This window comes from Danio rerio, chromosome 4 (genome assembly GCF_049306965.1).
Source record: "Danio rerio strain Tuebingen ecotype United States chromosome 4, GRCz12tu, whole genome shotgun sequence".
In the NCBI taxonomy this organism is placed as follows: Eukaryota; Metazoa; Chordata; class Actinopteri; order Cypriniformes; family Danionidae; genus Danio; species Danio rerio.
Window position 1 is genome coordinate 3,273,528 of NC_133179.1, and position 27,299 is coordinate 3,300,826.

A 27,299-nucleotide genomic window follows, 5' to 3' on the forward strand; every position below is an offset into this window, starting at 1 on the left:
TTAACACCCATGTTATAATGAAGTTTATTTTTTCTAATAAAATATACAATTGTTTAAACAAGTATGCGATTTTAGATGCAACACAAATTTAGGTCACACATTTTAAGGTACAAGTGTCATTATAAAGCCATTAACCATGCATTTTTAGCTTAATTATACATTAATTTGCTGCTCATTAATAGTGATAAAGGTGGAAGTGAGGTTAAGGTATTGGGACTAGAGATTAAGATCATGCAGAATATGTGCGTAAAAAGTACTAATAAACAGACAACATCTATATTGAATACATCCAATATGTTGCAATAGTGATCATTTGTACTTTATCATGTTTGCACAGTTATTTGGTTTTTAAATAGCAATCAAAATCTAGTAAAAGCTGTGTTGCATGCATTGTGTTAGACATCAATTCTTCACACAGGCATTAAGCTCATCTTAATATCTCGAAAAAGTCAAGCAGGAATGCTGTACATTTCCTTTGAGATTAATATCATCTACACAGTCGGCTATAGATCAGCCTGTGTGCCCCAGAACTGTCAGTTTTTGACATACATCAGGTCATACATGTGTGTGTGTGTGCGTGTGTGTACGGCCGCCCTCAGGAGGCTCCTGACTCATATAAACGGCTGACATTTAGTGTAGGGTACAGAACAGTGTGCTTTCATATACTCACATGTCCTCTGGCGTCCAGTGAAGCAGCACCTTCACCTTCCCAGAATCCTCCTTCCGCCTGGCGATCACCTGCTCAATTACACACGACGAGAAGAAATGTATGAGATCTTGTTTATGGGATAGTGCTTGTGAGAGCAGCTGATGTGTGTTGTTTTGCGAGTCGGTGAGTGTGGTCATGAAGTGCTGGCAGCAGCTCATTAATGATTTAATTAAAGACACAGGGGAGAAGCGGCTCAGACTGATGCTAGTGGACTGCGAGAGCTGGAGCTAATCTGACTTCAGCTTAATGGGTACGAAAATATATTACGCTGACAAATATTGACATGCTCAGCACGCAGTTGACTATAAAAAACAATTATTCTTATTTTATAATTATTCATTTTCTTTATTCAGCAAAAACTGAGTAGATGGTCTTTATAATAATTGCCTAATATTTATTGGTTCATTCAACCATGTTCATTGATTTGTTTGTTCATTATTTCAATCGGTCATTAATTTGTTAGTTCATTCATTTGTTCGGTTATAAATTCATATGTTCATTCTTTCAACAATTTGTCGGTTCATTCATTTGTTCTTTCGTTCAACAATGTGTTTGTTTATTCATTCATTTATTCATTTGTTCGTTCATTCACTCAAGTGTTCATTCATGCAACAATGTTTCATTCATTAATTTCTTCATTCATTCACTCATGTGTTCATTCATTCAATGTGTTTGTTCATTCATTCATTTGTTCGTTCAATCATTTGTCTCTTCATTCATTCAACAATGTGTTTGTTCATTCATTCATTTGTTCGTTCAATCATTTGTCTGTTCATTCATTCAACAATTTGCTTGTTCATTCATCCATTTATTCGTTCATTCATGTTACTTTGTTTATTCACGTGTTTATTCATTCAACAATGTGCTTATTCATTCAACAATGGCTATTCATTTATTCATTTTTGCATTAATTTGTTCATTCATTCAACAATGTGTTCGTTCAATCAACTATTTCTGTTCATTCATTCGTTTATTCACTAACGCGTTCGTTCATTCATTCAAGGTGTCTGTTCATTCATTCGTTTATTCACTCATGTGCTCATTCATTCAACAATGTGTTCGTTCATTCACTCATGCGTTCATTCATTCAACGTGTCTGTTCATTCATTCGTTTATTCACTCATGTGCTCATTCATTCAACAATGTGTTCGTTCATTCACTCATGCGTTCATTCATTCAACGTGTCTGTTCATTCATTCGTTTATTCACTCATGTGTTTGTTCATTCAACAATGCATCTGTTCATTCAATTATTTGATCATTCATTCGATCAATCATTTATTCCTTCTTTCAATTGATCATTTGTTCCTTCTTTCCTTTCTTCATTTATACTGTACATACACACATACATATAAAGAATCAAAAATATTATAATCAAATGATCAAATTGTTCATTGATCAATGATGTGGTTGTATACATTTCTGCTGAGTATGTATTGTTATCATTACAACAAATCAAAAAACACAAATTAAAAGGGACACACTGATATTGTAAAGGACAAAAAAAAACTATTTAAAGATGTACTAGACTTTTGTGTTGATGCTTGAAAACCTTTTTTGGTCTGACCCACATACTATATAGAGCAGAAATACTACTATTTGTCTCTCTAAAACCAGAACTAAGTCACTGAGTGTGAAAAAAAAAAAAAAAAAACATTTTGAGGACTGCTTACTGTGCAGTGTATGACGCAAACAGCTTACTATTTGTTTTATAGAACAGCATACGAAGCAGAATCCAAAATGCACCTACTGTTTAATGCATGGCATGTGCACACTATACAGGGCAGAAATTGGATGAACAGCATGTTAGTAGCACACTGGAGAGAGCTGATGTATGTGTGTGTACCCACCGTACTGTGAAACACAACGCTGTGGCCTTTGCCCTGGCTCTCAATATGGGTTGCTAGATTGAGGCAGATGGCGCGATGACGGATTGCATCCATAGTCTGAGCATCAAAAAAGTCATGCGGTCGCGCTGGTGAAAGAAAAACAGACTGGAGTTAGTGTGTTTTAACCGGAGAAATGAACATGAATTAAAGCTGTAGCGACACTCACGCAAAGACCGCCGCCGCTTGTACTTGAGCTTCCTCCTTTTGTTCATGCCCGCTTTGGAAGGAGATTCTTCCTTCACCTTGGTTTGGCTTGAAAGTTTGGAGGAATTCTGGGAGCTAAAGTGGGTTGGCACATGGCGCGCTAGCCCCCCCTGGGAGGCGAAGGTGGCATTGCAACCACCCACCACACACTTCACAGAGGAAAAAATAAGACATGGGTCAGAGTAATTACAGTAAATAAAAATAAACAACTCACACGGAGGCTTAGCAACGCTGGGTTATAATTACAGAATGAGTCCAGTAAACAGTGCTTTCATTGTCTAGCCATGACAAAGTTCCCTCATAAACTAAAACGCAGAATTATGCAAGATTATGCTTATATAACTCTTAAAAGGTGGATCTTATCAGAGCATGTCTTGTTGATATTTGCTGAACTAATTATTTTTAAAATGACAGTATAATAAACAGGCTTGATTTAATTTGAAACATACTTCTGTTATATTGACCATGGAAAAGTATAATCTGCTTTAAAACTGCCCTATTTAAAATGTGTGCTTCAAAATAAATTGAATTAACCAAATAATAATACTAATAAATAGAAAATGAATCAAAAATTATAATCATAAATATTAAAAAAACTAATTTTAAAAAGTCAATTAAACAAGTAAAACTAATTTTAAAAATGCATTTAAATAGTTAACAGTTAAATAAAATGAAATATATAGACAGACAGACGTAGTCAAACTGCAAGATCTGCAACGTTGAGTCTGGATTATATTTGATCAGCTCCACAGTTCAGAACACATCAGATAAATGGAGTCATTGCAAAGTTAAACTGTGAAATTGCATCTGTTTTAAAGGCATGTGACTGAACATTTCAAGTGTGTGAAGCATTTTATAAACAAGAATTTGTACTGTTTGTAAATTTAATAGATTCATTTTATTGAATTGTTTTTATAATGAGGACTATACAGAACTTTACATTTGACTCGACTTCAGTAGCTCTGTATACTGCTAGACACCACAGAAAACCCCACAAAGTCATCAGATTATCACATTTTACGAATGATTTAGTCCCCTACAGAATAATCCCATAAAATAAAAATTAATGAACCCTATCCAAATGGAGCTATTTAAGTTGTATAGTGAAATTGTATTTATATCACAATATATCTTACATAAAAACTTAATATTGCAACGTCAGATTTTTCCAATCACATGCAGCCCTAACAAATAGAGTTTGAGTTTATTTATTGCATCCAAATAGATAGAAACATATTATATGATAAAAACTTCATATATCTATGATACAGAATAAACAACTAATTTATAGAAATAAATTCAATTTTACATTAAAAAAACATAAGACATTATTTTCAGAAATAGAGAGACTTTTGGATCTATACATTAAAAGCGACTAGACGTCCAGGCCTAAATGGTGAATTAGATTTTTCCTTTTCTCCTTTTTTGTAAAATGTGTTTCTTTTTTTATGTTCTACAGACTTTCATTATATACTGCTGAATATGTATTTATGCATTTATATATATAATGTGTAGGCGCAGTTTTAAGGAAATGGCCATGTCAATAAAGAGTTATTAATTTTTTTCCCCACATTTTTTAAATGCCTTGGACTAATTTTTGCTGATTATTTCAGATTTTGACTGATTACTCATTAGTGGTACATCTTTCTTTAGTAAAAATCAAAAGACAGACAAACAGACAGCAAAATCTGTGGTCTCTAAGTGTGTGCAAAGAAGATGCCAACCTTGAATGGTTTGTCTCCGCTGTGTGACAGCATGTGTCTCTGGAGCCAGCTTTGACTGGTAGATGGTGTGTTATACACCTTACAGCCCTTCCAAAGACACACGAATACCTGTATGCAAACACAGAGCTATGAAAGAGTGCCAATTCTACATAGCATTCAGACATTTGAAACCTTTTTGTCAAATACTAATGAAGCGTTCAAATAAAAAAGTGTATTGCTGTGATCATCAACTCCAAAGTAGTAGACAAAGTACATAAAACAAGTAAGGACACACACTGACCCCGCCACGCTGTCCATCCACATGCACTCCGCGGATGTGTTCGGCCAGGTCCGGGCTGGTGTTGAACAGCATGTGGCACTGATCCCAGCAGCAGGGGTAAGATGAGCCCTTAGTGGAGGAAGACGCCCCACCGAGACCATTCATCATAGCTGGGGTAGAGCGACCGCTGGACGGAATGCTCTCCGTGTCCATGAGAGTACTGTTAATACTAAAGCACAAACCAACAGGATTAGCTTCACCACAAGCATACAAAGAAATTACAATGCTTTTCAGAATTTTACATTACTTTTGATGCCTGATGATATGGATAAAATCTAAGCATGTATGGTCAAAATGATTTTTCTAATATTTCCCCAAGTGCTGTTTAGTGGAGCAAGTTAATGTCCTACCATATATATTAAGGCTGCACTATATATCAATATCGCAATATGTGCATTCACAATAGTCCCATCACATGATCCGCAACGTGGAGTCAGGGTTATAGCTGACTAGTGACCACAGTTCTTGAGGCCCATGTAAGCATTTTGATCCAGTTTAAAGCATTTAGGCTATAATAATAAATAAATATTATAATAAATATAAATATTAAAATAAATATAATTAATAGGGATTAAGCCCAAATAAAAATGAATGAATGAATAATAAATTATAAAGTCTTTAACTTCTAAGAAAGATTAATTGTATTACAAAATCATCCTAATTATTTTAAAAGTATGATTTTTTTTCTGATGGAGCCATTTAAGTCATCTGGTGAAATTGTACTTAATATTGGCATGTGTATCACAGAAAAATAAAAGCAATGTCCACTCTTATCAATAACATGCAGTCTTATATATATATATATATATATATATATATATATATATATATATATATATATATATATATATATATATATATATATATATTAAAACACAATATGATATAATGCTAAATGCATTTATTATAATAATATAATACAATAAAATAATGCTAAATGCATTTATAATAATTTCATTAAATTTAATCAAAATATTAAGGTCAATAATTTTTGCCCCTTTCGGAATTTTGCTTTCGATGTTATCCAATAGTTAAGCCTTTAAATGTCACTTTAAGCTGAATATTAGTATCTTGCAAAATAACTAGTCAAAATTTTGTACCATCATGGAAAAGACAAAACAAATTAGTAATTATAAATGAGTTTTTAAAAATTGTGTTAAAAAAGTGCCTAAATAAATTCTTTGTCTGTTATACAACACTTGAAGTATTTGAAATATAATTTAATTTTTAGGCTTATAATTTTGACGTTTGAATCAAATCTGCTATTTAATTGTGTTAAATAACATTAAGAATAAAACAGACATGTAGTGACATTGCTAAAATAGCAAATGATGAATGTTTGATTGAGCAGCATGACTAATACAGTAACTTTATCTCCATGTCTGTGCAAAACCTGCAGTGCAGCACAGAAGTTACCAACCATGAATCTATGTGAACAATAAATGAGGCCAGTGAGGTGGGACCAGTCCCTAACCATGGCACATAAGCGCTGTAACAGTAAGCTTTTGAGCATACAGCTGCTAGCGTGGGAGAGGACAGCGGTAAACCCCTGCTGTAAAACATCATGAACTCAAGTCAATACATGAGAAAAAATAAAAATAAAAAATTTAGACACACACGTCCATCTGTTGGCTCCTTTCAGACTGACGCTAAATCCTAGAATGTGCCAGAGAACAGGATGCTGGGTAATCAAACTGCAACCGCCAGTCAGACTGCTGATGAAGTGATAAACTGCTACTGCAAGACTTACAGGTACATCAGCCTTTTACTGCTCAAACTCTAGCACACTTTAAAGGATGCACATAAATGTTGTGTGCAAGAGTTCAGATTTCTGCTTTGCATAAGGGATTAGGGGCTTGAAATAGGCTCATGATGAAACTTATATCAATGTATACAGTATTATTACGATATTAACATTAAGTGCAAAAAAATACTTTAACAGATTTAATAAAAACTACTTTATTCATATAAATGTCCAGAGAACGCAATGTTTCCATCCAATTCAATGGCAAAATGTTTATGAAGTAAAATAGGAAACACTGTCATAAGTAAATGTTAAAGATTTAAAATCTACAGTGAGAAAAAAAACTACAGTTACTATGTTATTATTATTTAGTAACTTATTAACTCAATTTAATAAAACAATTATGCAAGTTATGATGATTACGACTATGATTTTAACACGTTATCAGGCATTAACTAAGAAATTAACATGACAAATAAAAGCTTTTGTAGTTTTTATTGTGATTTTAGTTCAAATAATTAATGTTAACTATTGGGAAATTATTGCACAATAGCATTATAAAAAGCCTAAAGTATCAGTAATCAGTATTTCAGACCAATTAAACCTCCAAGCATTTGGTGTTGTTATGAACAACAGTGCAAATACAATGTGAATATTCTTAAAAAGCACTCTAAAAGATCTAAAATAAAACCTTAAATTAAAAAATAAATGCCCTTGAGATCAATATAGTGCATGTTCATTATTATGATTTATTGAATAGCAGCATGTCTAGCTTAAATCAAATACAAGGATGACAAATTTAATGCTAATAAAAACTTATAAACTGCACTAATATTTGGGAAGTATTATGAACTTTGAACAGTCTGACTATGAACTTTGCATGTGAGCAGAACGGCAGTATAGGCCACAAGTGGCATTTGATTGAGATTAGCATCAGTTTTTAGCAGCTGCTCGTGACGCTCATCTGACAGACTACAAAAAGGTTAAAACCTCAACATGCGTAGGTCGTTTGGTCCTGCAGGTCGACGAGCAGGAGCTGTCACACATTATCAGTGTATGCTGGGAGATTTCCTTCAAACTGCTGAAGTGGACGAGCAAACAGTTAACACCTGCTTTCAGTCAAACAGTTCATCCAGCGGAGTTCCCCTCCACGAGAGCTCTTCAAACTCATCTGCACTTTCATACACACGCTCTGATTTAACAGCATTTAAAAATAATAATAAGTTTGGTCTACTCATCACATGAATTGCAATAGAAAATATCTCATCAAAAATCTCTTTTTTAAAAGGCACAGTTCACTTCCCAAAGTTTCATGGTTTACTCACACTCAAGTGGCTGTACACATTTATTAATGTATTTTTTTCTGCTAAAAACAAAAGATGAAAGAAACTCAAACAGGTTTGAAACATAAGATATGAGATTGGTCTATATTGATATGATGTAACATTTCCCCTTGAAAAGACTATTTTTATTAGCCATGTTTTTAAATCATAAAATGATAATAATAAAATAATAATAAAAATAAATACAATAAAATAAACCGGGAAAATCTATTTTTCAGATCCAATTCATTCTCATATAGACTTAAAAAAATGAAAATGTGTCAAAGGTGCAAACGTTTAGTCTTTTAAACCATGAGAGAGTGAAAACCTCAGCAGATATTCTGACTCTGATTGGCTGTTGTCACTTTCCTCTCTCATCTCGACTCAGTAGTGTTTATTTTTAGCTCTGGGGCTCACCTTAGGGGCTCTTAAGCCAATAGCAGAACAGCAACTACTGGAGAGGTGGGGCTACAGATAGTAAGTCCCCATCTGATTGGTCAAATTTAGATTTGCATAACCAATACATAAATTAAATGTACTCTAGCACACATCTGCGATACATTTAATGCAGTGGTCTCAAACTCAGTTCCTGGAGGGCCGCAGCTCTGCACAGTTTAGCTCCAACCAGCTCCAACTCACACCTGCTTAGTATCGTCTAGTAGTCTTGCACACCTTTATTAGTTAGATCAGCTGTGTTTGATAAGGGTTGGAACAAAACTGTGCAGAGCTGCGGGAATCCAGGAATCCAGTTTGAGGCCTATGGTTTAATGTACATACTTTTATCCCGGTAATGATAATTATTTGCAATATATTGTGCAGCCCTATTTCCTTTTAACAATATGTTAAATAACACTTTAGAATACATTACTGTAAGACAGATGAAGTTTATGTATTCATCTTTGTAAATGTTTTTACATTTTATTACAGTATGCAGTGCTGTTAAATTGAGTTAGTATCTAATAAAATGTAGTTATATTTTCCTAATATTAACATAGAAATTCCTCACTAACATTTACTAATGAAACTTCATTGTAAAGTGTTTCCTATTGTACTTCATAATCTTTTTGCAATTTAATTTGGCTGAAACATGTGTTTACTCTAAACTATAAAGCAATACACTGAGTAGTTTTTGTTATTAGTATTTAAAGCAAGTATTAGTTGAACTATTGTTTGCAGATGAGGTCAATATTGTGATAATAGAGTATACAGTGCTAAAAGCTTCAGCAATTATTTGCAACCAGAAAATCTTGATACTGTCATAAGCCTAGTCTTATGTGATCGTTTACGTGTGGCCTGGCTCATATTCTCCCAGACGTCCCACACAAGAGCTAGATTCAAGCTGTCCAGCTGCCCCGAACAGCAGGGCTCAGGGCCTCCAGTTGGATTTGAAGAGCTTCATTCCCAGTGAAAGCTCCACAGAGCAGCAGGTCTGGCACAGAGCATGGATTCCCATCCGCACACACATTCCCTCTTTCTCCTTCCTCCACCGCTGGGCTGACCTGATACATTGTGCTCAATGTGAATTTGTTCCACCGTGCCTGCAGATACTCTGTAGAGATTTCCCATGTGCTGCGAGCCAGACGCTTTTAAAAACCATTGAGGACGAGCAATCCATTATCTCCAGCCTTTAGAGTAATGCAAATAACACCAGAGCCACCCGCGTATGATGAAGACAGGCATAAAGTGCTATAAAACATGCACAGCCGCACCCATGTTGCCCTGGTGATGCCAAAAGATGGTGAAAGGCCTCATGGGTCCGAGGGCACTATAGATGACGTAACACCAGTTTAAAGCCAAGTCAAGATAAGAAAGCTGCTCACAAATCCAAATCTGATAATAACTTCACTGTCTGTGCTTTATCCAGCAACTATACTTTTGAATGGAATATTCACTGGGTCTTTTCTTTATACAAAAAGGACAGTCACATTCTGACTAACATTTTCTTTTGCATCCTATGAAATCAAGACATTGATATTTTTCTGAACAATATTGTTATAAATATTGTTGTGCGTGTCATTATCGTGTAAATACATCAACTAACATTGTAAAGTGTGACCTATATTATCAACGTTGTTAATGTTGTGAATGTTGCTAATCTAAATCCTTACAAACGTTATTTCAAACCTTATTTGGGGCTTAAACAAGGCTAAACAAGCAGACTGGGCCACAAACAAGGTTGAAATATGTTTGTGACGATTTAGATTAGCAAAACTGATAACAATAACATTGATTATATATGTCAGACTTGACAATACAGGTACAATATGATATAATATGAGATATAAATAGTACAAATATTGTTATTTTTCACAACAGTGTGTGCTTTGATCTTAATCAAATATATCTTATGATTGTTTTATGCAGGGTATTTACACCTTTTTAAAGCCATATACAAGCACTTTTCAGATGGATTTTCAAACTTTTTCCAGGACTTTAAACATGGTAAATTACATATTAGGATACTTCATCACATTATAGCAGATTATATTTCTTATAGTATAGTATAGTTTTCTAAGAAAACATTCGGACTGCATTTTGGCCAGTGAATTATAGTCATTTGTCCTTTTACATGTAATTAACTTGCATCTTAAATGTATATTCATTTTAATTTCATGCATTGTTCACTCTTTAAGCAGTAATCCCTGTGCATTATGTTTTTATTTTAAGCAAAAGCTAAATTATTTATCTCATTTTATTTAAATATGTATCATTACCTATTACTTAGGATTAAATTAAATGAAAGCAACACTATTAATGAACAACACTTAACAGCATTTATTAATCAGTTTATTCAACATTTCCTAATGTATTATTAAACTCCAAATTCATGCATATCGTTAATATTACTTACAAGAACTCGCATCTAAATGTGTGGTAACACTTTACAATAAGGTTGTATTAGATAATGTTTGTATTTACTAACATGAACAAACAATAAACTATTTTTTTTCGTTAACTAACAAAGGTACAAATATTGTAATGAACGTATAATAAAGGGTTACCAATTACACATTTAAGCACTTTATCTGAAATCTGATGTTAATTGACAAAACAAACGTTGATATAATCGGCTAAAATATCAGTGTTTTGTAATCAGCAGACTGACACTTTCAAACTTTCAGCACTTTACAAGTGTGGCAAAAAAACATATTTAGACACTTCATCACATTATATCAAACTATATTAAACTATGTTTTTTGGCTAACTCCACTAAAGTCAGTAATTTTTTGCTTACATGTGTTGACTTGTTAATTAATAGCACCTAAAAGGCATCGTTAATTGACAAAACAGACATTAAATGTTGATATTATCGGCTGAAATATTGGTGTTTTGTAATCAGCAGACGTACATGCTTTCAAAATGACTGCACTTTAACTTTACAAGTGTGACAAATTACATATTTACATGCTTTAACATGAAATTATATCATATTATTTATTTTAAGATAACTCGAATACACTAGCACAATAAGTTTTTCACTCGCATATGTTAACTGTTAATCCAAACAGCTCCTAAACGGTGTTGTTGATCGACAAATCAGACGTTAAATGTTGACATTATCGGCTGAAATATCAGTGTTTTGTAATTAGCAGATTGACATGCTTTCAAACTTACAGCACTTTTACTTACAAGTGAAGCAAAAATTTATTTACATACTTTATCACAACATTATATTACACTATTATTTTTATGCTGACTCAAATCCACTAATGTTAGTACAGTAAGTTTTTCGCTCTCTTGTGTTAACCGTTGATCCAAACAGCACCTAAACGGTGTCATTAATCGACAAAAGAGACATTAAATGTTGATATTATCAGCTGAAATAGAAGTGTTTTGTAATCAGCAGACTGACACCTTTCAAAATTTCAGCACTTTAACTTATAAATGTGACAAATTGCATATTTTATCATCACATTATATTTTATGCCAATTTGAATCCACAAACAGTATTTCGTTTGCGTGTTGACCGTTAATCCAAACAGCACTTAAACGGCAGTAATCATCAAAACGTACGTTAAACGTTAAAATAATCGGCTGAAATATCGTTTTTTGTAATTAGCAGACTGACACCTTCCAAACTTTCAGCACTTTAACTTTACAAGTGTGGCAAAAAACAACGTATTTACATACTTTATGATAACATTATATTACATTATTATTTTTGCACTAACTCGAAACCACTAGTTTTTCACTGTCATGTGTTGACCATTAAACCAAACACCTTACGTTAAATGGCATTGTTAATCGACAAAACAAACGTTAAACGTTGATATTATCGGATGAAATATCCTGTTTTGTTATTAGCAGGTTGACATGCTTTCAAAATTTCAGCCATTTAACTTTACAATTGTGGCAAATTACATTATATACATACTTTATCATCACAATATACCATATTATTTATTGTAAGATAACAGGAATACTCTAGACCAGTCAGTTTTTCGCTCGCATGTGTTGACCGTTAATCCAAACAGCTCCTAAACGGCGTCATGAATCGACAAAAAAGACGGTAAATGTTGATATTATCGGCTGAAATATCGGTGTTTTGTAATTAAGTTAGCACAGTGACACGCTTTCAAACTTTCAGCTCTTTAACTTACAAGTTTGGCAAATGACATATTTACATACTTGATCATGACATTATATCAAATTATTTATTTTAAGATAACTCGAATAGACTAGCACAATAGGTTTTTCGCTCGCATGTGTTGACCGTTAATCCAAACAGCTCCTAAACTCGTTGATCGACAAAACAGACGTTAAATGTTGATATTATCGGCTGAAATAGCTGTGTTTTGTAATTAGCAGACTGACATGTTTTCAAACTCTCAGCACTTTAACTTACAAGTGTGGCAAATGACATATTTACATACTTTATCGTCATATTATTATGTTTATGCTAACTCAATAACACTAGCAGTAACGTTAAGTAACTAGCGTAACGGTCAACACGCGCGAGCTAAACTAGTTATCCAAACGGCACCTAAACGGCGTCGTTAATCAACAAAACGGACCTTTAACATTGATACTATCGGCTGAAATATCGGTGTTTTGTAATTAGCAGACGGACACGCACCTGTCCTCCGAGTCCATGCGGCTGAGAGGCTCTCCGTCCGAAGACGAGCTCATCATTTCCAGGCTCGCGCGGCGCTTCATTCCGGTGCCGCCGCCGCCGCTGTTTTTCTCCGCCGGTAAGGACACGCTCTCCTCCTCCCTTTGTTCTCTCTTCATCCGCTCCGCCGTCCCGTCCGCGCTACCGGGGCTCTTCTGCTGCTCCTTTTCGGTCTCCCCGTCTTCATCATTACCCCCGTCCCGCGTGGCTTCCTCTGGGCTTTGTTCTGTAGGCTCGTGTCCACCGGGCTTCTCGTCCGTGTCCGCTTCGTCCATCTTAACGGCCGGTTCCGGATCGGCGGCGCGCAGGCCCGACTCGCTCCCGTCGCCGTTTTTCTCGCTCGGGTTCGCTGACTCTTGCTCGGAAGCGTCGGAGGTCGTCGAAGCCATCGGGTTCCGCTGGTGTGTGCGCGGCCTGGCCGGGTTTACGCGACGGGAAACGGGTGAAACGCGGAGACTTTCGGTGAGCGGACGGATCGTGGAACTGCTGGAGGCTGATCGGGGAGGAGCGGGGGGGAGGAGTCAGCGTGACGTAAGCGCTTATTATGAATGGCTCCACGTGCTCGCAGGGCTAAACAGATCAAACAAAGTTCAGAAGTTTTCATAATAACTTTATTATGTACTAATATTATTAATAATAATACAAATAATAGACGCTTGTTATAAATGCATCCACGTGCTTGGAGCGCAATACAGATTAAATAAAGTCATGAAGTTTTCTTTGTAACTTAATTACATAATAATAACAATACTACTACTACTACTACTAATAATAATAATAATTAGATTAAAAATGTTGGGTATTGTTATTATTAACATGGACTAAGCCGAAAACGAGTGAATGAATGATTGTAAATTGTTAGTAGTATCCTATATTTAGTTTTACTTGTAGCATATATATTAATAACATTTGTATGAGAGAAAAGGTGCACACATCTTTACATTTATTTCCATTTAATACATGATATAATATTTGAGTTGTATTCATGATTTGTGGACATTTAGTACTTAAGATATTTGCATAAACCATAACATATGGGCTTATGTCTCAGCATTTTCCCTTGCAGTGTTTTTCCTCGGATTCCGGTTAAAGTGTATTGTCTGGTTATTATGATCTTTCATCTGCAGTTTTTCCTCCTTTATCTCAGCTGGGTTTTTCCAGTATTCATGATTTTACAGAACAATGATAAAATGAGTCAGATAACCCCTTCTGACATTTAAAGCGACTCTTCCGGGAAAACACCACCAGATGGCGTCACTTTCCCCTCATGGAAAATGTAGGCTGCACATAAGAACTGAAATCAACAATAATTCTGCTCCTGTGTATTAGATGGGATTTTCACCATTGTGAAGCTTAAAACAAATATTTTTATGAATAAATAAGACATTTATTTTACTGCAAGCATCATAAATAATCCCCTAATATTGACCAGGAGATGGCGCTGCTCTACTCTTTTGCAACACCGCATCAGAGCAGCAGATGGAGACAAAGATCAATTAATGAACACTCATCAAAATCATATCACCTAATAGAAGTTGCTTATATTATATCTTTTTATAGATTATGTTAAGGGATGTAAACAATGGTCCTAACGTATTTCCTGTTTTACATTTCCAATTTCCATAGCTTCCGAGAATCCAAAAGGGTCTGCATATTGATAATGTTAAGATAGCTATTTAATGTTAAGGTATGATTGAATTGCATCTTGATACAGTTATGAAACAGTTTGACAAGCAGGAAATGTTTTTGTGCCAACGATATCACCACATTAAAATGGTCTATTGTAAACATCACTATGTAATATTTCTTTCCATAATAATCAGTTATCTATCTATCTATCTATCTATCTATCTATCTATCTATCTATCTATCTATCTATCTATCTATCTATCTATCTATCTATCTATCTATCTATCTATCTATCTATCTATCTATCTATCTATCTATCTATTATTATTATATATATTATTATTATTATTAATTTAAATGTATTATTTAAATGAATTGAATTTATTCATAAATTGTATAAAATTTGGCCCAAGTATTTTGGTGAAATGTTTATCAAATAATAAATAAAACTAATTTAAATCTATTTTAATACATCTACACTACCTGACAAGAGTCTTGTCATAAATCAAAGCATGATCATATTTTATTTTGGTCAAATGAGCGAAATCTAGAGGCCTTTGTCTTTCATGGAAGCCACTTCTGATACCAAATGTTCAACTAGAAGTCAAGTTATCATTTGCTGTTCCTAAAACTCGCATAGGCGACAAGACTTTTGTCAGGTAGTGCATGTACAGGAGAGCACATCACACCTCTACTGGTTTCTCTACACAGGCTGCCAATCGACTTTAAAATTCAGTACAAAGTACAGCTGTGTGTTTTTAAATCCCTCCATGGCCCCTGAGCATATTTCAGAGCTAATTAATATACACCAACCTGTGAGATCTCTTCGCTCTAAGGATCTTCTCTATCTGCAAGTTCGAGGATCTGTCGAGGTGAGAGAGCTTTTTCAGTAGCAGCTCCAAAACTTCAGAACGATCTTCCACTCTCCTTAAGATCAGGTCCTACTTTTGATTGTTCTCAGAGCTCATTGCAAACACACTTATTTTCTTTAGCGTTTAATCATGTGTTGTGTGTTTATGTATTTTGGTTCTGAGTATGTTTGCATGTGTTCAATGTGTTTTTATGTACAGCCCTTTGGTACCCATTGTGGTTTGTTGAAAGCGCTCTAGAAATAAATGGAGTTAAGTATACACAAATTTAACCCCGCCGGTCCCACACCACCCAACTGAGAGCTGAGATCGAACCGGCGACTTTCAGCAAGAGAGTCGGGTGCTCTAACAAGGAGGCTAAAGACAATGGCCTCTGGCGTCTTGAGCACCTTTATCGGTCAGGGGAGTGTGGTTTACCTGCACAGCACTCACTAGCTGGCCTCCGTTACACTCACCCCCCTAAATCTCACACCCATCCGGGTCACGGCACCAATGTAACCCCGCTGGTCCTACACCACCCAACCCGCTACGAGCTGGAATCAAACCGGCAACCTTCCGCATGGGAGTCGGTTGCTCTAACAAGGAGGCTAAAGACCATGGACTCTAGCATCAGTCACTAGAGCACCTTTAGAGGTCAGAGGAGTGAAGTTTACCTGCACACCACTTCACTAGCTGGCCTCCATTACACAAACACACAGACAAAAATACACACACACCCACCCCCAAACTCCAATAACCATGAGTCAGCGCCTGGTAAATCTCTTGGCATATATAAGAACATCAACATTTATTGGACATGATATAAAACAGATGAAATATGAACATTTGCATATTGACTCTGATACACAAGCTCTTCCGCTCGGCTCGGCTCTGCTCATTTAGTCCGGTGTACAGTATATTTACATCATCAACTTTACACTTTATACATCGAAGAGAAACACAGACAAATCCTGCTTATTGCTTTTTGTCAACCGCTGTCCACGTGTCTCTCACAACCGAACTCGCAAAACAATCTCCTCATAAAGCTCTCTATTAAATATATCTCAGCCATAGAAAAATAAAACAGAAGCTGGACATTCATGAGTGTGTCGGGAAAACAGTGTGTGTCTATTGCGGACTATCAAACATACAGGTCATCGTACATGTGCTGCTGTCCATGGGCACCTTATTGAGAGCTGTACAGCGTTTTATACATAGTAAAACCAACCATGAGTGTGTCGTCCAGTGCAAAAAAGATATGAGTACTAGAAAACCTCATCGAGCAACACTGGCTAAAACCTGGTTAAAATCCATAGAAAACAAAGCAAACGATGAAGGCCAACGGGGGGAGGTTTGGAGAACATCCGTCTGGGGGTGAAAGCACCTTAAGAACTGGAGGAGTATAAATAATAGGGATGATAACCACTAGGAATCAGTCGCTGTTGAACTGAGGCCTGGACGCTGTTGTGTTTGTGTTGGGCAGCTGATGAAGGAGGGGGCGAGACTTCCAGTCTGATGATGACGATGGTGATGATGTGTTCTTCCTGTCACATGATGCTGGAGACACAAACACATAATAAACACGGTTTAAACTCTTCAGTAGGTCGTTATGCGTACGTTTGTGACGTGTTTATAAGCTGATTGAATATTAGTCAAGGAATGTAAAATGATGATGATGATAATAATAATGGCTGGATGGTGGCTCAGTGGTTAGCACTGTCGCCTCACTGCAAGAAGTTTGCTGGTTCGAGCCACAGCTGAGAAAGTGAGCATTTCTGTGTGGAGTTTGCATGTTTTCCCTGTGTTGGCGTGCTCTGGTTTCCCCCACAGTCCAAACACATGCACTCTAGGTGATTTGGATTAACTAAATTGGCCGTAGTGTATGAGTGTGTGTGTCAATGAGAGTTTCCCAGCACTGGATTGCAGCTATAAGGGCATCCACTGTGCAAAACATACTGTATGCTGGAATAGTTGATGGTTCATTCCCCTGTGGTAATAATAATAATAATGCATTTTATTTTAGGACAAATTTGAATGCATTAGCAAATTTATAAATATATATGTATGTGCATGTGCCAAGTGAGATTTACAGGCTTAACTAGCTTAATTAGGGTCAAGTTAGGGTAATTAGGCAAGTCATTGTATAATAATGGTTTGTTCTGGAGACAATCCAAAATGAATATAGCTTAAGGGGGCTATTATTATTGACCTTAAAATGGCTTAAAAAAATTAAGAACTGCTTTTATTCTAGCCGAAATAAAACAAATAAGACTTTCTCTAGAAGAAATAATATTATAGGAAATACTGTAAAAATTTCCTTGCTCAGTTGAACATCATGTGGGAAATTTTCTAGAAAAAAAAAAGAAGAAATCACAGAAGGGTGAATAATTGACTTAAACTGCATTTAAATATAATTTTAATAATTAGTATGCATTTTAATTACATCAGTTATATAGTTATATAGTAAAAATACATCATGCTATTACTGTGTGAACTGAATTTAATTGCAAACCTGAAAATAAATCTATATAAATGCATCTGCAATATGTATTTTCATTATGCAAATGATTTTGTTCCGGTATGTTAGAGATGCATGTTAAAGCAATGTCTCCATCACTACACCAGAGCAACATTTACATCATCTTTGTGTTTGAATGTCCTCACACACCGACAAAAACGAATTAAATAAACTCCACCAAACACAAATCATCAATCTAAAGAAAAACAGCTTCATGCATTTACATTACATTTAGCTGAGCATTATTATGAATGTCATTTAAAAAAAAACATTTTAAGGTCAATATTTTTAGCGCCTTTAAGCTATATTTGTTTTGGATTGTCTCCAGAACAAACCCCTGTTATACAATGACTTGCCTATTTACCCTAACTTTACCCTAATAGGGTATATGCCGAGCTAGTGTTTTTCCAAACTAATAAACTTCCGGTGACCTGTTATTGTGAGTTTTATTTCCATTTTATACGGTTCCTTTTACAGCATAGATGTTGTAATGTCATTAAAATACAATTAGTTAAACAGTCTTAGGCGTTCATTTAGTTGCTCAAGCATAAAACGAGACTAAAAGCCGTTTACTAGCACTCGCCAGTCAGAATCAGCAGGTTAGCGCAGAAGCTCCATTGAATCTACTGGGGTAAAATAAATGCTCATATTTTAAAAACATGGAAGGGGGAAATGTAATGTAATGCAGTGCTTCTTATGCAATCTGAGACCCACTTTATATCAGATATCAGTCAGCCAGTGGAGATTGCTGATTTTTAAAGAAAACAGACTTTAAACGCACTGATTTTGCATTGGCATACAGTTCACCGGAAACTAATTACCCAGGTTACTGACAAATTAAAAGTCCTATATTAGCATGCTTCGGCTTATACCCTATTACCCTAGTGAAGCCTTTAAATGTCACTTAAAGCTGAATACTAGTATCTTGAAGAATATCTAGTCAAATATTATGTGCTGGCATCATGACAAAGAAATCTGTTATTAGAAATGAGTTATTAAAACTATCATGATTAGAAATGTGTTGAAGAAATCTTCCCTCCGTTAAGCAACACTTGGGAAATATTCTTAAAAGAATTCATTTTACGAAGAGGGCTAATAATTGTGACTCCCACCGCATATATAGTGTGTCGTGGTGTCTGAATGACTCTTAATTGCAGTGTTAATTAGTGGATCTTTCTACTCAGTGAGACTCTGAAGCTAATGAACTCTAGTCGGAAAGCTAATTACTGCTTCATTTGAGGGGATCCTTCACTTTCCTGAGAGAACAGACAGATTACACACACACACACACACACACACACACACACACAGTATTTATGACGCAGTAAAGCCTGCACTCAGAGCAAACAGGAGCTGCTGTGAAACTGATTTTATGAACAGCATCATAAAGAGTCATTACACACTCAAGACCTGTGCACAATTTCCCCTTGTGCTTATGGCAGACTTTAAGCGCCAACGTGAGCGTGCACACAAACACAAAACCCCACTGTTAAAAGCGTCATAAAAAACTGGGGCGGCATGGTGGCTCAGTGGTTAGCACTGTTACGGCACAACAAGAAGATCACTGGTTCGAGTTCTGGCTGGATCAGTAGGCATTTCTGTGTGGAGTTTGCATGTTTTCCTCATGTTGGTTTCCTCCGGGTGCTCCGGTTTCCCACACAGTCCAAACACATGCGCTATAGGGGAATTAAATAAGCTCAATTTGCCGCAGTGTATGTGTGTGAAATAGCGTGTATGGATGCTTCCCAGTACTGGGTTGCAGCTGGAAGGGCATCCGCTGTGTAAAACATATGCTGGATAAGTTGGCGGGTCATTCCGCTGTGGCGACCCCTGATTAATAAAGGGACTAAGTCGAAAATAAAATGAATGAATGAATATTTCAAGTTGTTTCCTTCTTAACCTCTCGAGGAGTAAGTGTGTGTGTGTGTGTGTGTGTGTGTGTCTTACTGGTGCATGAGTCTCCTCTCACACACACATGAAGTGTGACCCGTCCGTCAGCTGTGGAGGGGAGGGTGGAGGCGGAGGAGAGGAGGAGGAGCTTGGAGATTGAGGAGGAGTCGACACACTGTTCACTGCAACACACAGCGCATGCACATACACACACAAGCATGCACACACAGTTAGTCACACATTAAAACACTCAAGCAAGACATTCAAATCAAACCGGTTCTTTTAAGCCGGGGGTGTCCAAACTCGGTCCTGGAGGGCTGGTGTCCTGAAAAGTTTACTTTCAACCCCAATCAGACACATGCGCCTAGCTAATTCTGGCTAAATCTGTTTCTCAATATGCCTCTATTAAGATTTTCATATTAATGTTTACATCTTAACCCACTCTTAAACCTACCCATACCACCAAACCTGTCCCCAAATCTACCCATGAAGCACCTCAAGAGCACCACAAGTGTTCTGCAATACATTATAAACATTGCATTGTATTTATTAAGTACCTAATAGTTGAGGCCACATAATATACATACCATAATTCAATATATAAATGAGTTTATAATAATGCAGTAAGATATATAAAGACAATTAAATGTATAAATATATATATATATATATATATATATATATATATATATATATATATATATATATATATATATATATATTGTTTTGTGTGTGTGTGTGTGTGTGTGTGTGTGTAATTATTAAATACTGAACATGTATACATTAAAACACTAAATTAAAAATTAAAAATAAAGCAACATAAGGTGCTTTTAAAGTCTTTAAAATACAATTTGCTAAGGTATAGATACATAAATATAAATACATCCATGTGTATTACTTTATATAATATGTAAATGTATAACTTCATATATAAAGAAACATGTAAATTAATAAATATATTAAAAAACAACCATGATTCAGTTACATGTAATTGTGCATAAATATTTAGAATTACTATAGTAAGTACATAGAACGTGTGTAACATCATCATCTTTATTTAAAGTCACTCACTCACTATCCATGGGCTTAGTTCGTGATTAATTAATTTATTGATTAAAATGTAGATTATTTTAATGAAAGTGTTACCCAAATTCATGATTATAACTTGCATATAAATAAGAAACATGTAAATAAATAAATATATATATTAAAAAACAATATAATTCACCAAAATCAAAAGCTCTGAACGCAACTTTTAAACGGCTGAAATGCAGTGCAGGGGTAGTGTTAGTGTTAGTGTTATGGAAGCAGGCTGACAGAGGATTATGGGAAGATTTAGGAGGGAAAAGCATCTTGTAACACTTTCCTAAAGCCAGAGTTTGAGGTAGTGACTGAGAGAGCGTGATCTGCTCTGCTGACCTGAGATCAGTGTGCTGTGTTTGCTGTTGCTGAGCTCATAAGAGTCCTCCTGCTGCTGAACTGAGTCTTTCTGCTCCTCTTCTTCATCCTCTTCATCCTCCTCAGTGCCCACACGCACCATCACTGCCGTCTGCAGGCTGACACACGCACACACACACACACACACACACACACACACACACACACACACACACACACACACACACACATACACAAATCCATGAGCTCGTAAAGCACAGTGTTTATCTGTCTGAGTGTGTTTTTGTGCTTGCTCATGTGATTTATTGAGACACAAATGTGTATAATAACATGGCTATGACCAAGATGTTACAATGCTGAGGTGGTTTATGAGGACATATCTTGTGTCCTCGTAATTTGAAACTGTTAAAATCACACTTAGCTGTGTTTTTTCACATGACAATTTTGTGTTGGTGGAGTATGGCCAAACAATAAGAGGTTTTACTGTATAAAATGACAGTGTGCCTATGAATGACTCTGTGTAAATCAGAAAAAAAAAACTAGTGAGTGTGTGTGTGTGTTTAGCTATACTTGTGAGGGTCAATTGTACTCTCTTTTACGCCCCATGCACACGGGGCGTCAGCGTCAATGCTTCCCATTCACTCTGAATGGGTGACGTCAGGCGTTGCCTAACCGCATTGTGGATCCATCGGCGCTGCTTCAGAGGCGTTGCTCGCTGCAGAAGTTGGGACTAGCTCACCTTTTTAAGTGCTGACGGAAGCGTCAGCCAATCAGATCACTGTGTGCAATTACACCAGCTAGACAGTGGCCTATTGCTGACTGATTTCATTGGCTGACACTTCTATGATGATCGCTTCGGCCCCAACTTCAGACACGCCTTCAATCAAGCGTTGACGCTAAAGCGTGTAAATGGGGCGTTATAGTAAAACCATCTGGCAACCCACTAGTGAGGACATTTTACTATTTAAAAAAACTTATTAATCATCCCGAATGTGTTTTCTTTAGTATCTAATTATTGGCACATCAAGGATTAGGTTAGGACTAGGGGTAGACCACAGAAATACCATTCACCTAATAGAAAACCATTGTCAATGCCAAATGTATGCAATGTCCTCACTAACATAGGACAACACACATGTAGGAGTGTGTGTGTGTGTGTCTGTGTGCTTAAAGCTCTACCTGTTCTGAGTGGCCAGCTTTCTGTCGTACTCCAGTTTACACTCAGATTCGTCCTGCTTCAGCACGGGTTTGGGACTCACACTCTTCAGGAGAGACTCTTTCATGGAGACCGAGCGAGTCACAGATGCTTTGTCCTGTACACAAGCGCACATTATGAAATAACCACTGGACTGAAATGCATCTCATAGGTACTCTACGATGTTCACGGCTCCATGCAAACATGCCTAGACAAGTTTACCTATATGTTACTTATATATGACATCAATCAATCAATCAATCAATCAATCAATCAATCAATCAATCAATATAAAGTGCAAAGCATAAATGAGCACACCCTGGGTCAAGATTGATATTTTTTTTATAAATTTTTTAGTGAATATAGCCAATATACTGTAGTTTGTAGGGGTGTCAAAATTAATTGTTTCTTCTGTGCACAGCGAATCAGGTGCGGACAATTCGGTATCGGTTCAGTAATGATCATAACCAGTTATTATGTACTGACGCGTTTATCTCCTATGCGCTCTGTCGCAAGGTATTTACAACACTCAGCCAACTCAGGGCCGGCCCGTGGCATAGGCACCATAGGCAAATGCTAAGGGCGTTGTATATCCAGGGGGGCGCCAGAAAGGAGCGCGGTTCAGTTGGTTTTGTTTTCGATTTTCCTGACACACATTCAGTTATAGATGGCAATAACTCAAAAACCTCTTACCATAAAAAGATCTAAAGTGTGTTTCCTACAAAAGGACAAAGCTGGTTATGTTTCACAGCTGTTTTTCTTTTTTTCGCTCGACATTACGAGCACTGCTCCGTTTAAGCCCTCGCAATATGTGTTTAGCCGGGAGAGCTCGCGCTGAGAGGAGCTCTCAGTAAGGGACTGTCGGAAAAGTGCTTCATTTTTTCGTTATTTTTTCCCGTTTTTCTGCTCTGCTCAGCGCGAGCTCTCCCTGTTGCGAGGGCTTAAGTGTGTGCGTTTGTTTGTTGCTGTCTATGTTTGTGTATGTGTTTGAATGAGAGACAGTGTGGTGCTGTGTGTCTGTGTGTTTATACAGACAGCTTGTGATAGCCTCCCCCCTAAAATATAACACTGTATATGGAAAGCATCGTCAAAGCACCGTGATATCGAATTGAACCGAATCGAAGGCATGATAATCGTAACCGAACCGAACCATGAGACCAGTATAGGTTCACACCTTTGGTAGTTTGGTGCATTAATTTCTTGTAAATCTAAAAAGTTAAACAGTATCGGTCACCTAACAACTTTAGGAATATAATACAAAGCAATGCAAAAACTCATTTAAAACAAAAAACATATATACATATTTAATTTATTTACTGAGTGATTAAAATCTATACATGAAAGCATGCAACAAAGACTATTTAGATATATGATGTCACATAAAAATATATAAAACTATGCATTTTAACCCCCCTTTCATATTTATTTATAAGGAAATGGTGTGTGAATACGCACCTTAATCTCCAGGTGGGTGTGTGCTGGCAGCTGCTCCTTAGTGTCTCTGCAGTTTTCCTCTGCGTCAGGGTGTTTTGTGTGTTTTGTGTCTCGCTCCACAGGCGTCATGTCTCTGCGCTCGTCCTGCTCGTCTGGAGAGATCACCGGACTCTTCTTACGTGCCTGAAAAACAAACGCTCGGCTTAAAAAACACACAGGAGGAGGCAGAAAACACTGAAGCCGAGCAACTGAATTGCAAACCTCCAGCCTACATTGTTTGTTCACATTAGAAAAGTCGGCCCCCTTCCACTTGTATTTATTGTCAACTTTGAACTGAATCAATCCTGTCATGAGATCAGGAGTGTGGAGAAGGATCTAGATCCCCGTAGGCCCAAAATAGGGCCAAAGTTGGCCCATGGTTACCTTTGATTTGGCCCACCAATCAAGCTTGGTTTTTAGCCCTTCATGAGAAAAGGTTGGTCTAGATGCAGATATGATGCAATCTCAGACAAATGCAAGCAGAACTGCACGCAATGCCTTTAATGCCCACATCTATCCCAGCCCCTAACCCCACCCCTCACAGTGACATCACTAGCTTCATTGTGTCTGAGATTGCATGCCTGAGACTACTACTGGGAGTGTGTGAAGCAGATACCTGCAGTGTGTAGTATGTGCTGTCCTTAGTGAAGGACAGGCTGCGGGATAGAGAGCCATCTTCTCTCCTGCGCTCTCTCAGCGCCCCCTGCTGGTGTCGTCTGATTCTCTCCATCTGCTCCTCCACACTCATGCGTGTTCGGCCCACTTCAGCACCACTGCTCATCTGCTCCACAGCGCTGCGCGGACGGTCCTGCGGCTGACACTGAACAAGTCACATCATCGATCATACACAAATATTTATATATCGAACTAATATTAACTGAACAAAGTGATATGTGATTAAATGATGCATATAAATATATCATTTTAATGTCCAATTGATGTTTGTGTAATACATTAAATTAAATAAATCGAACATACATGAACTCATTTTAAAATCAGAAAGGTAATGACATTTAAAAAAAGGACCTGATTACAAATCCAGTATAAAGGAACTGCATTAAATGGTTAAATTAATCAATGATATTGGCATAAATGAATAATAAATGAATGTTCTGTTCTTTTAGAAATTAAAAGGAGGGAGGGTCTATGCAATAAGCCTCACCCAGTCTTCATGATTCAGTTGAAATTAAATCACACAATAAACAAAGTCGCACATTTTTAAGGCATAACATAGAGTTTTGCAGCAGTATATAGAGCGCACTGTACTCACTGTTCTGGGATCAGGTTTTTTGGTCTTCCTCAAGGTGACGTAGGAGGCGATGGTGGAGGACTCGGGCATGGGTGATTTAGTTCTGGGACTGACCACTCCCACCGGGTAAACTATACCTGACAGAGACACAAAGTGTTAGAAATAATCACACACATAATGAACTCTGAGTGTGAGGCAGTTGTGCTTCATTTTTTCTTCTGTGAAAAATAACATTATATTTGGTATTTTAACATGACATTAGTATCATAGTTAAATCTGTGGCTCAATAGAGTTCTCAGTCTCACTACACAGCCTAGAATGAATATAATTCACTTTAGTTATTAGTAATATTGCTGCAGAAAGATTCATTTCAAGTTTTGTTTTTTTTCCTGATCTACTAACCATATTTTGTTCATTCTAATGAGTGTTCTTTTAATATTGTATAGATGAACAGTGTGGAAAAGAAGTACATTACAGTATACATTTTTTAAAAAAACATGTAACAGATTTTTTTTACAGTTTAATGAAAGTTCTCTCTTCTAGAATCTCTTCTATTCAAGTCCATTCTCTTCTCTTCCATTGCCTTCTACTCCATTGCATTCTATTCTCTTTCACTGCATTCTATTATTTTCAATTGCATTCACTTCTCTTCTTTTTCATTCTATTCTATTTCATTGCATTCACTTCTCTTCCATTGAATTCACTACTAGTTCATTGCATTCTCTTTGCCTCCATTGCATTCTATTCCATTACATTCTCTTTTCTTCTTTTACAATGGAAATTATTCTATTGCATTCTCTTTTCTTTTATTCTTTCCTATTTCATTGCATTCTATTGCACTTCTTTTTCATTATATTCTTTCACTGCATTTTCTTCTCTTCTTTTCCATTGTTCTATAAAATTGCATAATCTTCTTTTCCATTCTATTCGATTTGATTCTATTCTATTGTATTCCATTCCATTCTTCTCTATTCTACTCTATTATATTCTTTTCTATTGTATTCTATTCTATTCTACTTTATTCTATTATATTCCTCTATTCTACTCTATTCTATTTTGTTCTATTCTTCTCTATTCTTTTCTGTACTATCCTATTCTTTTCTATTCTATTCTATTCCATTGCAATCTATTATATACTTTTGCCTTCTCTATTCCATTTCATTCTATTCTAATCCACTTCATTCTATTCTCTTCTCTTCTACTGAATTATATTCTATTCCATAAAGGTAGCAATTCCTTCTCTTCTTTTTCATCCTATTCTATTTCATTGCAATCTATTCTAATGCATTCTCTCCTCTTCCATCGTATTGTATTCTATATCTGTTTATGTGCTTTATTCATTTTTTTCTTGGAAAAAAAAATATTTCCACAATGCTAAACTGAGACAGCATCTCCAAATTCTTGCATTTGTGGTGATTCCACTTATTTCTGCTGCTTTGGATTAAAGCGTCTGCGAGAGTAAACTGATGTAAATGTGTTCTGTGGAGCACCTTTAGTGACGCCGGGCGGCTCTTTCTCTGCTGTCTGCTCTGATTTGTCTTCACCGTTACTCTCGTCGACTTCGGCTACTGTGGTCAGCTCCGGCTCACTCTTATACAGCCTGTAATCCGGGCCCTGCACAAAACACAACCAGCATGTGTTATTTACAGCACACACACACTGTGATGGCATTATGGGATGGCTTGTGATCATGGATTACATGTTCTGATGGCAATGAGAATATGTAATGCATCTCGAGGAATCTAAGCCTCATAAAGGATGAAGTAAAAACACAAAGCAGCTGATCTGGGAATGTTTTACGGGAAGAGCTCAAGGATACTGATGACGAGGAAACATGAGGATTACAATGCAACAAGCACATGACAAATCACTGAAATTAAATGGGTTTTTAAATGAATGTTTAGCTGTAGATACAGTTTGTTTTCATTACACTGGACAAATAGCATCACATAGGTTGATGATTCGAGGTGGAGTAAACAGTGTGCTTGTTTCTGGGTGAAATATTCACATAAAAAGATGACGTGAATGACTATTTTTATGACTAATACAAAATACCAAGACATGTAATATTTCTAA

The 27,299-nt window shown here is 36.4% G+C and overlaps 2 protein-coding genes across 53 annotated transcripts in view; both read right to left on the reverse strand.

Annotated features, from left to right (window-relative positions):
* Positions 1-13,538, reverse strand: part of aebp2 (AE binding protein 2) — a 70,731-nt gene extending 57,193 nt beyond the window's left edge. For all 3 annotated transcript variants that reach the window (XM_073945889.1, NM_213494.2, XM_068219578.2), the window contains exons 1-6: positions 12,988-13,538; positions 4,806-5,013; positions 4,526-4,633; positions 2,764-2,950; positions 2,559-2,683; positions 671-738 (exon numbers count right to left, since the gene is read on the reverse strand). In XM_073945889.1, the coding sequence (XP_073801990.1) occupies positions 671-738; positions 2,559-2,683; positions 2,764-2,950; positions 4,526-4,633; positions 4,806-5,013; positions 12,988-13,412 (1,121 nt within the window). In that variant the 5' untranslated portion in view covers positions 13,413-13,538. The remainder of the gene's footprint in view (positions 1-670; positions 739-2,558; positions 2,684-2,763; positions 2,951-4,525; positions 4,634-4,805; positions 5,014-12,987) is intronic.
* Positions 13,539-16,273: 2,735 nt separating this feature from the next.
* Positions 16,274-27,299, reverse strand: part of plekha5 (pleckstrin homology domain containing, family A member 5) — a 198,530-nt gene continuing 187,504 nt past the window's right edge. For 25 of the 50 annotated variants that reach the window (XM_009300011.5, XM_068219714.2, XM_073946514.1 and 22 more), the window contains 8 exons: positions 26,714-26,837; positions 25,245-25,360; positions 24,591-24,794; positions 23,957-24,118; positions 22,486-22,619; positions 21,328-21,464; positions 19,966-20,090; positions 16,284-17,057 (listed from right to left, as the gene is read on the reverse strand). In XM_009300011.5, coding sequence (XP_009298286.1) covers positions 19,984-20,090; positions 21,328-21,464; positions 22,486-22,619; positions 23,957-24,118; positions 24,591-24,794; positions 25,245-25,360; positions 26,714-26,837 — 984 coding nt within the window. In that variant the 3' untranslated portion in view covers positions 16,284-17,057; positions 19,966-19,983. Of the gene's footprint in view, positions 17,058-19,965; positions 20,091-21,327; positions 21,465-22,485; positions 22,620-23,956; positions 24,119-24,590; positions 24,795-25,244; positions 25,361-26,713; positions 26,838-27,299 lie in introns of all 50 variants that reach the window. The other 25 variants (XM_073946521.1, XM_073946512.1, XM_073946520.1 and 22 more) reach the window with 2 other exon arrangements.